Raw genomic sequence first — 18,829 nt, 5'->3', positions numbered from 1 at the left:
AAATTTCTATACTTCTCCATGCTTTAGAAAGCTCACTAAGGAATAAGATCAGAAAGAATATTCTGTGTTGTACAATGTCAATTAGCTTAAAAGCACAAAATACAAGTTGGGAAAGTTCAGCTAAGTCTCGCTCACGATCAACCATTAACGCAAAAGGGTCTAAACTGTATGGATAAATTACACATACAGTTACAATACATAGACCTATAATTTTGGCCATATTCATTTCATAGTATTTGGTTTTTAAATTCATGAGACTCTCTTTTTTAGCTGATTTTTCAGAATATCTGATTGGCCCTTTTAACTCCCCAATTCTGAGCATGGGATATTTTGAGTTGAACTGAGAAAGATGTGTTTTATGAATACATTTGAATATTGAGTTAAGCAGATGGTTTCTTGAGATTTGGTTATAAGTCCCTTCTAGGGAGATTTTTTTTTTTCCTATTAAATTGAATGGCCATCTGGATTGAATGAACTAGATGGTCTAAATTCAGTCTATTGATGGGTCTTTGTTATTAGTCTTTTTCGTGGGAGTGACCTAGGCAATTTGTAAGAATAGTAATGAACTAGGTTAAAAGGTCCCTTTAAACTCTGTAAGCCTATAATTTAAAATATGGTATTGAGGGGCGCCTGGGTGGCGCAGTCGGTTAAGCGTCCGACTTCAGCCAGGTCACGATCTCGCGGTCCGTGAGTTCGAGCCCCGCGTCAGGCTCTGGGCTGATGGCTCGGAGCCTGGAGCCTGTTTCCGATTCTGTGTCTCCCTCTCTCTCTGCCCCTCCCCCGTTCATGCTCTGTCTCTCTCTGTCCCAAAAATAAATAAAAAATGTTGGAAAAAAAAAATATGGTATTGAGAATATGACTGAATTTCTTTCTGCTTCAATTATATTAAAAGGAATTAAGATAATTTCTACCCTATGTCAAACGTCATCCAAAACAAAATATGTCATCTATTGGCCTCTGAATATTTGATGTTGGGTCAGTCAATCTCTGTGCCTTAATTTCTTCATTGATAATAGAGTTTAAGAAAAGAATCTTTAACATTCCTTTCAGCTCTAACATTCAATAAGCCTATCAGATGTTGAAGTCACCCAAAGGAAGCGAATTGCTACAAATCCTTACTTGCAAGCACAGTTTTCAAGCCCAGATTCCAAGCTCTTAAAAGAGTTTCAGTGCCACTGAGGGGAATAAAAAAGAGACCTAATAGAACTTCAAAAGAGCAGAGGCTAAAAGAAAGGCAAAGAGGGATTCAGAACTACTGAGCTCAGTGTCAGGAGTATGAATCATATTTACTCTGATTTCTTATTTCTTTTCATGTTGAGTCTCAAAAGAAGCCAACTACCTTATCTGGTTGCTTCCTCTGCTTCTCTATGGACACACAGACATGCAAACACACACACACACACACACACACACACACACACACACACACACACAAGCTCCTACCTCTTAGAAGCTGGACAAAAGTTATATTTTGTTTTTTAAAGTGTCCCATAGCTGTTTGGATTATTGTGTAACATTACAAATTGCAAGATTAATTTAAACAACATCTTGCTACAGTGAGATAAGAAAATCAACACAATTTAGTGTTGGTGGTCTCATTCTCTATTTTAGGTCTCTTGGTAATCAAAATGATAAGAAAAATATTGTGTAAATAGTCTAGCAGAATCTTCTCTGTTATTTCACTGAAGGGGAATGAAAAAGTCTACTCATTCTTGCCAGACCCCTATCATCTAAAGTTGAATCAAAAAATCTTTATAAAAGAGCTTGAAATTGTAAAAGAGTGCTAATACAAGACCACAGGGTGCCATGATTCAATGGTATTGAATTTACGTTAATATGCAATAATTAGGGTACGGATACATTTTTTCTCTTTTCCTAAAAGGGAACTTTTTTTTAAAATCATACCTTTTCTTGGTTTGGAAGTATATCTGTTATCAATATTATTAATAGCAAGAAAAATGTTTTATAACACCCAGAGGCGCCTGGGTGGCTCAGTCAGTAAATTATCTCACTCTTGATTTTGGCTCGGGTCATGATCTCACATGACCTTCTGGAATCACATGATTCTTCCTGGAATCAAGCCCCCTATCAGGCTTTGCACTGACAGCATGGAGCCTGCTTGGGATTTTCTCTTCCTCTCTCTGCCCCTCCCCCCCCACATGCGTGCTCTCTCTCTCTCTCTCTCTCTCTCTCACTCTGTCTCTCTCTCAAAATAAATAAGCATTCAAAAAATAAAATGTTGTCTATATATTGTTTAGTCACCTTTAAATATTGCCCCTCCTCCAGTACATAAAAACTATCATGAACTTAAACATTAATCTTTATTTAGTTGGAGTACAATATTTTATTTTATTATTTATTAAAAAATTTTTTAAAGTTTAATCCTGAGAGAGAGAGAGAGGATGAGCAGGGGAGGAGCAGAGAGAGGGAGACACAGAATCCAAAGCAGGCTCTAGGCTCTGAGCTGTCAGCACAGAGCCCGATGTGGGGCTCGAACTCATGAACTGCAAGATCATAACCTGATCCAAAGCCGAATGCTTAACCGACTGAGCCACCCAGGTGCCCCTGGAGTACAATATTTTAATTTTTTTAACATTTATTTATTTTTGAGAGACAGAGTGAGACAGAGCATGAGTCAAGGAGGGGCCGAGAGAGGTGGGTACACAGAATCCAAAGCAGGCTCCAGGCTCTGAGCTGTCAGCACAGAGCCCAATACAGGGCTCAAACCCATGAACCACAAGATCATGACCTGAGCCGAAGTCAGACGCTCAACTAACTGAGCCACCCAGGCACCCCTAGTTCGAGTACAATATTTATTGTAATACCATTATAGGACAAAAGTGTGGTATTGTTTAACAAAAAGCCATCTTTCTGTATTCTTCTAAAAAACGCTATATGAGGGAAGAAACTCTAAAAATGCCACCATCTATTCCCTTGTCTTCAAGTTTTATTCTCTTTTACCTTCTTTTTGGAGATATGTATATATATATGAACACATTTGGGAATATAGAGGGTTCACAAAAATGACCATATTGAAAATACTGTCAATTCTTTGAGGACAAGGATTATTTCTTAATTGTATTCTTTTAACAAAATCATTAAAAAGTATTTGGCACATGGAGGTTCTTAAGAAATGTTGGTTGATTAAATGGATGTGTTTATTTGGGAGAATTTATAAAATCATAAAATTTACTGCATTTAATGTGTTTCTTGAAGACAGTATTGAATTATATGTTTTATAGTTTTCCTATTCTGAAAATAAATGTTTCCCAGTTATGCTTCACATTTATTAATATAAATTTTCAAAATGGATTTTTATATGTATATGTAATCTATTTCTGGTTCATTTTTATACCTCCCTTCACCAGAGGAACAACTTAATAAGGATAAATCAAAGAAGTGATAGTGTTTTAGAGAGTCATCTAAGTGTTACAGTTCTATGACCTGAGGATTAAAGTCAAACAGTAAAGTGGTTTTGCCAATGTTATTTTAGTTTGGAACTTGGAGGTAAAGTAATTCAAAAGACATATTCTATTAGCAGTGACTACATCTACAGATATTTCCTTATTTGTGAAAATACATTCCTTCGGGGATTCTCAGCCCAAACCTATAAGAAGAACCAGTTTTAAGACCTTGAAAGTGAGCATGTTTCTCATGTGACTTGGTTTTGTTCCTTAAAATACATAGAACTTTAATTTTAAAAATAGATTTTAAAAATGCTCTAGCCTTTTAAACATTCACAGCTAGAGAGATTCCAGACTTGCTGAAGAGTTTCCATCCAACATCACTGTGATTAATTTTTTTAATTTGGCCCTAAATACTCTAAATTATTTCAAAAGCTACCCAAAGCACCAATTCTTTTTCTACACAGAAAGTAGAAGTATAGTCAATAAACATCAGGCTTTGATAGTAGTTTTTTTTCCTCTTCATGAATAAAGAGATGTATATGGGGCATGAGAATTAAAAGTTTTCCTTTTTTTTTAATACAGCCACACTCATTTTCAAAGCTATCAACAAGATGAGAGCAAATGAATCAGTGGTGAATTATAACAGAATCAGTGGCAAAGTTTCTAATTTCCTGCAGTTTATTTTATCAAGTAAATTATTTACACCATTTTATGAAGATCTAAGTTTAGAGATCAGTATTTGGGAAAAAAAAAAAACTACCAAGTTTTGGGTAACGTATCTAATAACATCTCACATGTATACTGCATATTTACTTGGAGAGGTGGAGAAGATCTAACCTCTAAATTTCCCATTTTACAAATAAAAACACTGAGGCAAAGACATGCTGTCAGATGGTCGTGGGGCAGAGGGTCAAATCTAAGTCCCCCAAAGACCAAGTGGCACTTTCCAGGGTATTCTAGAACATCTTTTTTACTGTAAATCATTAAAGAGATATGTTTTCACTCAAATTAAGATACTGTACAATTTGCATAAATGAATTAAAATCAAAACCCAAAACACTCAGATTATAAAAACACATCTTAAAATTATGTATTCAAGGGATAGCATTTGTTATTAGTGTACTATAAAAAAATCAGTGTGCTTGCTCTCTCTCTTTTTCTCTCTGTATATGTTATTAATACTATAGGTTCCAGCTTCGGGTCTGTTTCAGAAAACTTTCCGGGAAGGGGCACCTGGTGGCTCATTTGGTTAAGCATCCGACTTTGGCTCAGGTCATGATCTCACAACCTGTGAGTTCAAGCTCCATGTAGGGTTCTGTGCTGACAACTCAGAGCCTGGAGCCTGCTTCAGATTCTGTGTCTCCCTCTTTCTCTGCCCCTCCCCCACTCATACTCAGTCTCTCTCAAAAATAAATAAACACTAAAAAAAAAGAAAAAGGAAACTTTCCAGGAAGAGAAGTATAATAAACCACTGAACTTATTTAAGCATTTGCCTAGAAAAAATAATATTGAAATACCTGGCATAGCCTTGAATTTTGAATTCACTTTAAAGCACTCTAGATTTGAATCTCCAAATTTATTATCTGATTTCTTTGACTAAAGGTTGACTTGAAGTCTGTTGTTAAAGACTGGCATGCAGATAGTGAAAGCTAATATTATGGTAAATATTTACTTTTGGAAAGTATTTTTCATGATAAATAGACATAGTCCTACTACTGGAAATTATATTCAATCCAGGTTTTAAAAAAATTTTTCTCTCTCTACCACAGAAGTTTCAAAATATAGTTCTTGATAGGATTATTTTTCAGAAATATTTTACCCCTAAACTCTAAGGTGCATTTGTGTTAGACATTATATATTAGCTTAGTATAGTAAAAATATGTGGCTTATTTATAGCACACTTAAAATTTTATAAACACACACACATATATGTATATATTTTATATATTTTATATATTTAAAGGCAAAATCTTTTAGAAAAATATACTACCTGTAATATTAATGAAAGTAATTCTGTGTAATAAAGAAATACTCCTTCATATACAAATATATATAATCATCTCTATGAAAAAATATATGAATCACCCACATGAAATATGTATTTACAACCATGGTGTGTGTGTGCACACATGTACATGCAATTCACAAATGGGCCATCTCTGCAGGGATGGAAAGCCCGTCATTGTATCCCTGGGCTCTGCTACATCATAGGCTCATATGAGGCGTCATAGGCTTCTCTGTGCATTTTGATGCCTTTTAATGGAACATGTTATAAATTAATACTGTTTTTTTTAATAAATTGGTTTTAGCACTATGTATTTGGTACTGTTTCAGAACTGCTGTCTCAGGGATTTTATTACAACATATAATGAAATAAACTTAAATGAACTACATAAAACGCCAAAACAGTTGCCTTGAATAAAAATATAGCATGAATGATCAAGATCAACCCTGATATTGAAAATATCTGTTATTGGGGCGCCTGGGTGGCGCAGTCGGTTAAGCGTCCGACTTCAGCCAGGTCACGATCTCGCGGTCCGTGAGTTTGAGCCCCGCGTCAGGCTCTGGGCTGATGGCTCGGAGCCTGGAGCCTGCTTCCAATTCTGTGTCTCCCTCTCTCTCTGCGCCTCCCCCGTTCATGCTCTGTCTCTCTCTGTCCCAAAAATAAATAAAAAAAAAAAAAAAGTTGAAAATATCTGTTATTGTATTACTTGAAATATATTTGGACAGAAGTTAAAATCTCTCTTAAGTGTATGTGGAGTTGCAAAAGCCTGTGTTACCTGCATCATTTATTTAAAAGCACAATGAAACTACAATGTGCAGTGTCAACTGGCATTAATAGGTCTTTGCCTAAGCCACAGAACATGGAATCCTTTTGTAATTTGAAACCTTTCAATGTATTATTGCTCTTGTGAAATGGGCTTTAGAGCAAGGCACAGGAGGGGACCGATGGAGAAATTTTAAAGTAGAGAACACTAGTGTTTGAAGTTAAAATTCTGAGGAATTTTATTTCCTATGCCTACCCATGTCAACTGGTTCAAAAAAGGTACATAAAACTCTAATATAACATAATATCCAGGAAGCATTTAAAGAAAAGTGTTGTAATGTGCACAGAGCCACTATGATTTGTGGTCCTCATAAAGGTGGTTTTGCATTGCTCCTCCTTCATGAGTAATGACTTGAAATTGTATCCTGTTTATCTATATTAAGTTAGAGAGCTTGGTAGTAATTGCTCATGAAGAATTTACAGCCAGATGTGAGAAAATGTATGGGCTTATTTATGTATTTATTTACTTAGCAAAATTTTGTCATCCCATGTACCCAGCACTGCGGCACCTTGAAAAAGCTTTGGCACACTGAATGTTCAGTTCTCAGAGCTCTGTTCTTCTATTGCATATTTAGAGGGAACTGGCTAAGGAGTTTTGCCATAGGGTGTTACTGTTTGACTCTTCATTGAATTATCAAAAATTCTACAAGACTTATAAATTATTTTCCCCTTTCTTCTCACTCTAATTATATATTTTATTGACAAAAGAAGACAGAATTCAGCCTAATGCAGCATATAAAAAAAAACTGAATGATTATTTTTGGAATATATCTCTATCCATCTATCTTTCTCTCTTTTTCTGGATTTGTGTATAGCCCCTTAAGAAAAGCCTTGAAAGTCCTAGCACAGAAGGAAAATCAACTGAAAAAGCATTGTCAGGAAATGGACAATATACAGAGTTGCTAAAACTTCATAGTAACCGAAGTTATTTATGACGATAAATTGCTCTGAAATATTACTTAAGCAATAATACATTGAAAGAAACTATTCCTCAGTTATGGTACTTGGCACCTATACATTTTATTAAATTGTTAGAATTATTTGAAAAATATCAGCCAGCTGGTGATAGAGACCATTAAATTTTGGAATAGTGTAGGAGAGAGAAATTTCTAAACAAAGAAAAAAATAAGATGTTTCATCTGGTGCTTGAGCTGTATACCTCTTACTGAATTTCCTCAGACTTTAATTTCACATTCTTAACATTTTTTCCAATCTTTTTTAAACTTAGATTTGTTAAGATTTTTTTCTGGTTATAAAGTATTCCTTGTGTGTTGACTGGGAACAAATGGGTTTCATTTAGTGTATCATAAAGTAGTAAATTGAGGGAAAGTTTCTACAAATGCTTTAAACGTGATCTACTTGCAACAACAAAATGCACAATAAGAAATACATTTTTGTTAATTTCACTTGTTCACAAGGAACCATAATTGAATGTATTATGGTTGTAATTTGGCCTGTGACAAAAGACTATATGGAATCATCTTTTCTTTTCTCATAAATCCTACATGGGGGGTCAACTTTTGGCTGTTTGTTGAGCAGAAGTGACCACCTCTATCTGGCTAGTCTCTCTGCATACCTGGATTAAAAGTCAAAAGGCTTGTTGGGATAGGGAGCAAAAGAAGTACTATTGAGAAAGAGAAGAGAGGAGGTAATTTTGAAACATCAAGAAGAAAGGAGAATGGTGTCTGTGGACTGAAAGGACATCTGGAATGGGGATTGTGAGGGGGTGGGGGAAATTTACTCAAAGTGATAAGGGTTATCAGTCAGTTCAGGGAGTTCTGAAGCAGATCCTAGTCAACTTGCTTGCTGGGTGGCCTGCTGCCCTGGAAGAACCAAAGTTGGACTTGGGAAAGTCTCCTGGGTAGGAAACTGCAGGCCCCGGCAGTTGAAGAGAAGCTATTTGTTCATGTGTATAATAGGTGACTTCAAACGTATTCACTTAGGTAAGAGAGTACTGTGAGGATGTTGCTTCCTGCCATGAGTTGCTGAGGGTCCAGTTGGAGAAACAAACCATGAAGACTAAAGCCACTGCTTTGTTTAGTGTTTCTACCACGGGTACTCTCAATCTGTGCTACTAGTGCACCTTATTTTTGTGATAGCATCTGTGAGACAAAATACTAATTTTGGGATGCTAATTGCAATGAATGTGTCTGTTGGGAACAAAAAAAAACAAAAACCAAACCAACCAAACAAAAAAAGAGAATAGCTACAAAGAAATGATCACCTGGAGAGTTAGAAGCCAAAATAATCTAGGTGAATATAAGTCATTGTAAAGACTTTCATTTATTCTTTTACTTCACTTAAAATTTTCACTTAAAATACCTGTAAAACATCTAGCGCTGCTGCAGGCATTATGTTACATACTCCTGATAAATTGTCAACAGGATAATCATGTTCCCTCGTAAAGTAAAAAAAGGAAAACTATATTTAAAGAAAGTAGAGAAAGACCTTTATGCTGCAGAACTAGAGAAGGAAAAATTGGCATGTTTCTCACCTGGCTTTAGAGAAACATTCTCTACTGATAAGGGAGAACTGACCCTGAGCCAAATCAGAAGACACCTAACACCTACATGGTCTTTACTTCTGAAGATGCACAATTTCAAGATTTTATGGTTTTTAAAACTGTTTTACAACCATTGTCAAAAATCTTGTTGAAATTTTTAACAAAGCCATGCTTTCTATGTGCTTATTCACATTCAGGTATTTGAAAAATTTAGAAAAAGTAAAGAGAAATAAGGAAAATACCTAGGTCCGTGGTACTCCGAATTAACATATGACAATTAACATGTAACAATATTAACATTTTGTGATATTTCTGTCTCCAATTTTTAAAGAAAAAATACTCTTTTTAAAAAGAGATTGGTAAAACAAACAATTTTTTAAGTTTATTTATTTATTTGGAGAGAGAGAGAGAGCGAGAGTGAGCATGCACAAGCCAATGTAGGAAGGGCAGAGAGAGAGAGGGAGAGAGAGAGGGAGAGAGAGAGGGAGAGAGAGAGAGAGAGAGAGAGAGAGAGAGAATGAGAATACCAAGCAGGCTCTGCACTGTCAGCGCAGAGCCCGATGTGGGGTTTGAACACATGAACTGTGAGATTATGACCTGAGCTGAAAGCAAGAGTTGGACGCTTAACCAACTAAGCCACCAGGTGCCCCAAAACAAACAATTTTTAAAAAAATAAACAGATTTCCTGTATACTACAGGTATAATTGATATTCCTTTTGAATCCTTTGATGGTTTATCTTTGTTTCTCATCTTACTTAAGTAATCTCTACCTTGAAATTGATAAATATTCTGGCCATCTGTATTTCTGTGATTTGAATAGCTATTTATATGGCATTTGGTTTTAAATTTTATTATACTGCATTTTTATTTTATTCTGTTTTATTTATTTATTTTTAATTTTATGTATTCATTTTGAGAGAGAGGGAGCAGGGGAGGGGCAGAGAGGGAGAGAGAGCATCTCTGTGCTGTCAGCACAGAACCCCACATGGGGCATGATCTGATAAACCATGAGATCATGACCTAAGCCAAAATCAAGAGTCAGATACTTAACCAAATGAGTCATCCAGGTGCCCCAATTTTAAATCAAAATACCTATTACCCAAGATGAATACCTTTGTGTTCACCACAGTTTGATGAACATTTTAGTTTTGTTTTCTAATTATATTTAATGATGACAAGAAAATAAACCATTGGAGAAAGATATATAGAAGATAGTAGAAGGCTGTCGATAGCCAGGCTCAAGGCTTCCTAATTTGAAACATGGTAGGCTTCAGGACAGTAAGCGATTCGACCACATTTTCAGAAATGGTAAGAATCTACCCTACGCATCTCTTAAACTATAAATTTTCATCAGCTTCTGGAAATGCTCATAAAATATCTTCTTTCAAGTAAGCATGTTTAGGAATATTCTAAGAGTCCTTCCCTTGTCAGCTTGTAAATAAGAAATTGTTCATGTGTCTATCTGAGAAAGTATTTTAGGAACCCATGGAGAACACCATCAGAGAGGATACTTTCTGAGAAAGTACTCAGACCTCATTTTCTCTATGCTTTGCAATTTGTTTTTTACATCAACAATAACAACATGAACAGTTAAATGATTGCAGAGAGAGAGCACAAGAGGTAAAAAGAAAACCATGAGTATGTGGTGTCCTGGAAGGCTGGAGACATAAATATGTTCGGAAGAAAGGAGTTATCAGTTGTGTCAATGAGATGAGACCTGAGAATCGCTCTTTGAGTTACTAATGTGGAAATGATTGGTGGTTATGACAGAGCAGTTTCAGTGGAATGGGTGCAGTGAAACCGGACACATATGGGTCCTCGAAAGGAATGCACAGATGTTGAAGACACCAATTACAGACAGTTCTTTCAATTCTTTTCTGTAAATGTGAATATCTTACTAACCTCAGAGCTCTTTTTAATCAAAAGTTTTAAGACTGTTTTATAATTCTTCACCAAAATAATTTCTTAAAATGGGTAGGAATAAGATTTTCAGTGGGAGTTTTTAACAAATGGAATTTTTATTTAATGAAACCTATAGCACAGAATTACAAGCTACTGCCTCTATAATGATTGCATGAAATTTATAACAGTGGCATTGAATCTTAGCAAACTACCTTGATTTTATAAGAAGGTAGGAGGAGGAGTAGAATAAAAGGACATATTGTTGCTACTATAGACTTGGGTAGAAAATGTAAAAAAAAAACACAAAAAACAAAAAAAACCACAACAACCCTTTTTTGCAAAGAAAACAGCTGTGCCTTACGTGATTTTTCATTAAACTTTTGTTGCTTTTGCTACTGTTGATATTCTTCTCTTGATATCATGGCTCCGAAGTCCCTTTTCAGAAATCTGTCAAAAATGAAAAAGCTAATATTCCTGATTATGAGGCAAGTTTGAATAGGTATTTCCTTTCTTTTTTCTCTTCTCATCTCTTCTTCTTTAAAAAAAATTTTTTTTAACGTTTATTCATTTTTGAGAGACAGAGAGAGAGCATGAGTGGGGGAGAGGCAGAGAGAGAGAGGGAGACACAGAATCTGAAGCAGGCTCCAGGCTCCAAGCTGTCAGCACAGAGCCCGACGCAGGGCTTGAACCCACGAACCGGGAGATCATGACCTGAACCAAAGTCGGTTGCTTAACCGACTGAGCCACCCAGGGACCCCTCCCCCCACTTTTTTTGAGTAGGCATTTCTGTAGGTAGTAAATGACAGTTTCCCAAGAACTACAATGGGTGTTTTGGAGAAGCAAACTTTATGCACATATTAAATTGAGACTATTAACTGTAGGTAATGGTAAACATCAAATGGATTCTAAAGTATAAAACAAATGTATTTACAGTGATTTCCATATACTATGATTGTTGTTATCAAGCTCTGGACCTCTCAAGTGATTTGTCTGCAGTATCAAATCTGATTTAGCAAATTCATCTTAACCATAATTCATTATATAGTTATTCATATCAAATTTGGCAAAAAGTTTTTAGTGGGTGAAATCTTGAGACACTTATAATAAATCTCCTTTCCATTTCAGGCTACAGCTCTTCCTGAAATAGCAACTTGTTAGAAAGGATTCCTGGTGATTAAATTGTTCTTCACTTAAGAACTTGTTTTCTTTAGGTTTTGGCTATTTATAGTATTTGATCTCAAAATATTGTTTAGAGTGTTATTTTAAAATTTCTTTTTTTTCTCTAGCTCATAGACTTATAATCCCCAGAGGCTATTTGCATCATAACACTCAAAAATCTTAAAAAATGAGGCAGGAAAAGTGAGTTAAACTTTTCCTTTGATACCATTTGCTGCTCTACAAACAGGCTGCTCCAGAATTAGACACAGAGGCTTAGGGTTGAGTGAGATCTTGTTGGGATGGAGAGACTTGCTCAGGCATCACGGTCCTATTGCAAACACACTCAGTTTGTTTATATTTCTTTATTGGATTTGGGAGAGAGAGGATGGTGACTAAAGTTCATCCATGACACCACCACCATGAGGCACCTATCCCATTATTTGGTAGTCTTTCCTTATGTTAAGCCTATTCTGTAACTTCTCATCATTGGATCCACTGTTAAGTAAGATGCTCTAATAACTTCTGTCCTTATCCCCAAATGAGTTCTCACAGGGTCTGTGGTTAATGCACCGTCAAAATCCTTGCAGTTTACAGAGCAAGTCACAAGAATTCATGTCTTCTAGCCTTTGCATATGCTGTTTGTTCTTTTGTGACTATGTGCTAACCATGATTCCTTCATTGGCCCATCTTTCCAGATTCTTCCCATGTATCAAACCCAGGAGTCTAGTCATTCTATCTGTTTTGTCCCTTAGCAACCTGTGCATACATTTTCATGTGGCAATTTCACATATCATTATGGTTATTTCTATGTGTGGTTTCACTGCTAGAGTGAGAGTATTACAGATATTAAATGCTACATCTTAATGAACCAATAAAATCCTGACACAGTATGCAGTCAGTAAATGAACAAACACGCCAAATAGAATATGTGCATCAGTGAGCAAATCAACGAATTACGTAAGGGAGATATGGCAGAGGAGAAAAAGCCCGACTCTTGTTACTTAGGAATTCTCTCACTTGGCAAATCTTCGCACAAAGGGCATTGAATATATCTGAACCTCTGTCTTCCTCATCTGTTAAAGAAGGTTTATGTTTCTACCTCTCTGCAAAGGTTTCTGGTAGATAATACATAAAATCTCATATGTAAAGGTATAAAGTATTATACAAATATGAGATATTTTTCAGGTTCAAGGCATTGTGATATAATCTGTGGGAAAAAAACCCTCATTATATGACTGATTAAATGAGGAAAAGGGAAAACAAATACTAAAGAGCAAGAGATTAGATCAAAAGAGGAACGAGGCCAAAATTTACTGTATTGTCATGAGCACCAGACAAAAAAATGTTAATCCAGGGATTCTAAACTCTGGGTGCACATTAGAATTACCTAAGTATTTAAAAAATGTTTTTAACTGAGCTCTAATTTATCTGGTGTGAGGTAGAACTCAGTTTTTGGTATTTTTTAAAACTTTCCAGCTCATTCCCATATATAGCAAGAGTGAGGGCCACTGCCAGGCCACAGGAATTGAAATGATTCTAGGGAGAAAAACTGCATAGCACAACCATGAGATGTAAAAAAGATTAAACAGCATGAAAAGTTAGAAGGACTAGGGACAGGAATTGAATGATTAAAATGTTTAGGAACATCACAAATGAAAATAACTGTTTTAAGGTCTAAGCTTTTTTCTTTAGAAAGCTAAGGGAGCCACTGTGGAGAGATATGAGAGACAGTCCTTCATAATTAACAGGGAAGTTGTTCAGACAAACTTAGGCACAGGCCAAGAATTAATACTGGCAGGGAAGCATTTTACAGACTACACCTTAAAGTTACTTAGGTTGAAAGCAGAGTTTAAAATGGCTATTGCTACCTGTTTACTCACTCATGAAAAGTTCCTAGAGGAGGTAAGTTTTGAACAGGGTTGAAATGATACTGTTTATACAGAAGACAGGAACACAATAGTGTTTTTCATGCGAAAAAGTTTGGGTTTGGGTTTGAGAGTCATGTCTTCCTAGTCTGTCATATTGCTATTTCCCTTAAACCAACCAACAATGAGGTAATTAACTGATATATTTGAAATTGTAATGAAGGGAATCCTGGAAGTCTTTTTTGGTGTTTATTCCCCACCTTTTCCGTGTTTAAAATTATTTCAAAATAAAAAGTCTTAAGGAATGTAATGTGTTTAAAAATATATTTAAATATATAAAATGGTGGTCTTGAGGTAAAAACATACTGAACTTATACTAAATTCTAAAATTAATTTGCTTTTGAAATGTATTTGAAAGTCATTTTCTAATAGATTATTCTTTGGCATGGGAAAAGTAAAATTTCATTAGTTAATTGAAATGTGGCATACTAGTGTGAAAAAATAGTATCTTCCCTACTTATGTCATACAAATCTGTGCATATGTTGTAGTCATATAGGAGAGGAAAGGTTATATACCAATGATGAACCTTTTTTGGAGGCATTACAGTATCTTTTATTAATGTAGAAACCTCAGAAATCCCAATGTTATGTTTAATAAGTGGCCAAACAGCAATACTTATAAATATTCCTTGCCTTGAATTTAATAAGAGATTTAGGAAAGAAGGAAGCAAGGATAACAGGAAGTGAATAATATCTTATTTTCATATAAAAATTATGTAAGGAATATGGAAAACAACCATTTTAATATTTTCATGGAGAAAGCCCAAGCCATAATTCCATATTTTACTTTCCACAATTCACATCCTTTTCCAAGTGAATTATTTTCGTTAACTTGTTTCAAAGAATCTTGATATTTGGTACAGAAGAAAAGTGACGTAATATTTTAAGACCTTAAACTTTTAGGTTTTCAATTTTGTCTGTTTCAAATGTATCATTTATAAAGGCCATGCGTCTAGTAGAGAAGGTATGGGGCTTGGTCCTAGAAAGCTGGGTAACAGCCCAACCTTGAGAAGTGTATTTTGTACGCCTAATCTTCCTCATCTGTAAGTGGGAAAAATAATAATAACTCTGTTACCATGTGTATTGTATAAATCAAGCACTTGAATAACATGTCACACAAAGAGTAGCACCATGTAAGATTTAGTTACCCAAATCATAAGAACATATTGCTTAAGAAAAGAAAGGGTAAAAATAAAATAACTACATTTGAGATTTCTTTAGCTTCGCTTAAAACATTTTGACGATTTGTCTCTCCTGGGGATTTTTTTTTTCTTTTTTTGGTAAAGGCTGCATATTAATGCATGTACCTATGAGTATAGATGCTTGCTAGTTCAAATGGTACTCCTTTGATTAGACTCTTAGCAAACAGCCATGTCTCTCAATAGACACCCTGAATGTGGAGTAGTTTGTCACAATTATTTGGTAATCTCTTTCAGTGTAACTCACACAGCAAAAGTGACAATATTCCTGTCACTCCTCAGAAATGTCCCAGCTCTGCGGGTTTCCACATTCAGGAGAATGAAGAAAGCCATTACGAGGTATGCCATATCTCTATAGAGACCGTCTTAGTACTGAGCAGTTTGCATTTTCCTAGTGATTGTATATAGTCTGAGTTAACTATTATAAACATTTTCTTTGCCATCCTCTTTTATGTTCATATTTTTATGCTAGTACTTTTTTAAACAACTTAAATAAATTTAGAACAAAAAGCAAACAATAATATCTTTCCTCTTTGGTAATAGTGCAGCTATTAAATTCAATATTCTTGCCATTGAATGCAAAGTGTTGATTATTACCTATTTTTGGAGAAAGTAATGAGCAACTTTCTTTTGGAGTTAAAGATTCTTAATTGATTCATTTTTATTAGTTGAGCTAAAAGATGTGAACATGTATTTGTTGAAAGATTTATTTGCTTCATATCCTACAGTTAGGGACGATAGAGAAGACCATGTTGCTTAATATGAACAGGTTAACTGGAATTTTTATTAATCTTTTCTCTTTCTTCTACCTTTTCTCAGCTTGATTCTTTACTTCCTCATTTTTTGAATTGAAAATAAAAATTACCTTCCTTTTTTCTTAATGAGTCCATCCACTGTAAAATGTAGAAGATCCACATTTTGTTGTTTTTTCTTTTATCTTTTCTTTTTTTATGTCGTGAGGGCTATTCCAGTACCAATCGTTCTAACAGGACTGGTTGCAAAAATCTATTATATTTATTTTAATTTATTAAAATTGTGGTATAAAACACATAATATTTACCATTTTAATCATTTTAGAGTTACAGTTAGTAGTGTTGAGTATGTTCACATTATATAATAGATCAATTTTTAAGATCAATGTTTTTAAGGAATTGTGTTTCAATAATTAACTCTAATATTAACACACACATATTTGTTTCATGTATTTCTGCAGTCATAACATATGGATTCCAGAGAGATGATGAATAGATAGATAATATGTATATGTATATGTGGTTAATAGCATGCATTCTATTTTCTCATTGAAGCTAGTTTTTTTCCCAATTTCCTTAAAGTTATTGAAAACATTTTTATTATTAGTAGTAGTACAGAGTTGGTTTTTAAAAGGTATTTATTTATTTATTGTGAGTGAGAGAGAGGGTGGGGGAGGGGCAGAGAGAGAGAAAGAGGAGAGAGAAAGGGAGGGAGGGAGAGAGAGAATCCCAAGCAGGCTCCATGCTTAGTGTGGAGCCTGATGCAGGGCTCAATCTCATGACTGTGAGATCATGACCTGGGCTGAAATCAAGAGTCAGACACTTAAATGACCAAGCCACCCAGGTGCCCCAGTACAGGTTTTTCACACTAGTTTTTGCCAAGTAAAGGCATCTGTCATTCTCAAAACTCCCAGTAGTAATGTAGGTCAGATAAACTATTTTGATTAATAGAAATTTTACTGAGTAAGCAACTTCTTTCTAACAAACCATTAATTGAGATGGAAAAATGTAATAGTGATATTTTGGACAGTTTTATCTCCTAATACTTCCTTCACATATTTTATTTTTCTTTGTGTGGATCTAATTATTCAGAAGCATCCTTCTTACCTATAGCATATATTCTTCTTCCTATTTTGCTTTTATTTCCTCTCTCTTTCTCCAAAATCTCAATCACTTGGCAGTTGAGAGAAGAACGATAATTTAACCTCTTGATTTATCATCATTAGTGTGTATATTTCAAGTGTGTAGAACATGGAAATTTCTCCCATGAATCACCCTTATTGCATCCAATAATAACACAAGAACAGTTATTCTATGGCATAAATAAATAAGTTTTATTCATAAATAAAAACTCATGTAAATATTTACAAAGCCCATGAACAACATTCTGAAAGCCACTGAAATCCCGAAGATTTCCTTATTTTTTGTAGAGAATTTAAATAAGCCAAAATTAAAATAGTTTTCTGTGAATGGTATTTTTATTCTTCCCTGGCTATTTTGTAAGGCCCAATGCACAAGAGCACAGTTTGTACAGGGTTTATTTGTCTAGAGAAGATAGGTAAGAAAGAAAAAATGATACTCCAAGTTATCATGTTGACTTATATTATGATTCCAATTATCAAAGAACAGTGAAAGTAAATCTACTGTGTTATACTTATAAACAAAAGAAAGTAAACAAATTATTTTTAAAAAATCTCCAAATTCTCATTTAACCATCATATTCCAGGCCCATTGTAGTCTGAATGGTTTCAGATTAGGTCATCTCTAAGGTCCTCTGTCTTTCTAGTGGTCTATGATACTACATAAAGATAATGACATTGACAGCTGATATTTTTGTGGCACTCATACTCAGTGCTGGGGTCTGTTTCAAGCTCTTTATGAGTATATTTGGCCATCATTTACATTTTGTCCTTTAAATAGTTTTTCATTTTGTTATTTGTTAAATGGCTTTTCATCATAATATACCTTATTTACTAAGTATACTTTTTTTTTTTTTAACACAGAGAGAAAATCTCTGCTGACATTTCTTAGAAAATAAAACTTGGAGGCAGAAGTAATGCCTGTTTTGCAGTGTTATAAAGCATTCTGTAAGGGACACCTGGGTGGCTCAGTTGGTTAAGTGTGTTCAACTCAGGTCATGATCTCAATGTTCATGAGATTGAGCCCTGCATCAGGCTCCATACTTACAGCACAGAGCCTGCTTGGGATTCTCTCCCTCCCTTTCTCTGCCCCTCCTCCACTTGTGTTTTCTCTCTATCTGTCTCTTTTTGTCTTTCTCTGTCAAAATAAGCAAACTTAAAAAAAAAAAGCATTCTGCAACACAGGGTTTCTGTATAATGTTTAATGTCTATAGAACAATAACAAAGGGGATAGTTTCAGTAACCAGTTCCTTAAAAGTTATTAATCTAATATTAATCATTTTTGAAAATTAATAATGGAAAGTGATCATAACCTACAAAGTTGGTTCCTGTGCTATGCTGTTATTATTTTTCCTTTACATCGAATAATGTGGTAAGCCTGGTAAATATATTACTAATTTTTTATTTTCTCACAATTTATACTTTCCCACTTTAATCACTTTACTAAAGTAAAAAAAAAACGTTAGGTCTTTTTATCATAAAAATATTTAATTGAATAAAGCTATACTGTTCAAGTAGAAAGTCATATTTTTGTCAACTAATATTGATTAATCTGAATGAAGCTATTAAGTTTGTATTACAACTTTAGATACAAAACAAAACCAAGGCTGTATGACCAGCAAAGTTTTAATCATTCTTAAATTATCGGACTTTGCCCATCATGCTTAACTTAGATATAACAATTACTGCTCACTCATAGAGGAATGCTAGTATCAGCTAATGGGTAATCTTTTAGCAGACATTATTCCAGACTCTTCATATATATTACCAAATTTTGTCTAATCTATGATGTTAAGATGTTAATGTATAACAGCTTAGCATAACCCATTTACCATTGAGAAGAATTGCTGTTGATTAAACTCTGATAAGTGCTTATATATGATTTCCTTAATATGTATCCCACTTTAAGTTATTTTAAAGTATAAGAAAGCTTACATATTAGAATCATTAAAATGTAGCTCATTTTAATTCTGACAGCAACCCCATTATTCCCATTTTACAGATAGGGAAACTGAGG

At 34.6% G+C, this 18,829-nt stretch overlaps 1 protein-coding gene across 9 annotated transcripts in view; it reads left to right on the top strand.

Annotated features, from left to right (window-relative positions):
• PCDH9 (protocadherin 9) overlaps positions 1 to 18,829 on the top strand; it is a 920,569-nt gene that overhangs the window by 328,397 nt on the left and 573,343 nt on the right. For 8 of the 9 annotated variants that reach the window (XR_006199549.1, XM_042927573.1, XM_042927569.1 and 5 more), the window contains exon 3: positions 15,159 to 15,260. The exons of the other annotated variant lie outside the window; for it this stretch is intronic. Coding sequence is in view for 7 of the 8 variants with exons in the window: in XM_042927573.1 (XP_042783507.1) it covers positions 15,159 to 15,260 (102 nt within the window). In the remaining variant the exon portion in view is untranslated. The remainder of the gene's footprint in view (positions 1 to 15,158; positions 15,261 to 18,829) is intronic. 9 annotated transcript variants of the gene reach the window in all.

The sequence above is a fragment of the Panthera leo genome, chromosome A1 (genome assembly GCF_018350215.1).
Source record: "Panthera leo isolate Ple1 chromosome A1, P.leo_Ple1_pat1.1, whole genome shotgun sequence".
Taxonomy (NCBI): Eukaryota; Metazoa; Chordata; class Mammalia; order Carnivora; family Felidae; genus Panthera; species Panthera leo.
This window is presented reverse-complemented; position numbering and strand designations above follow the sequence as displayed.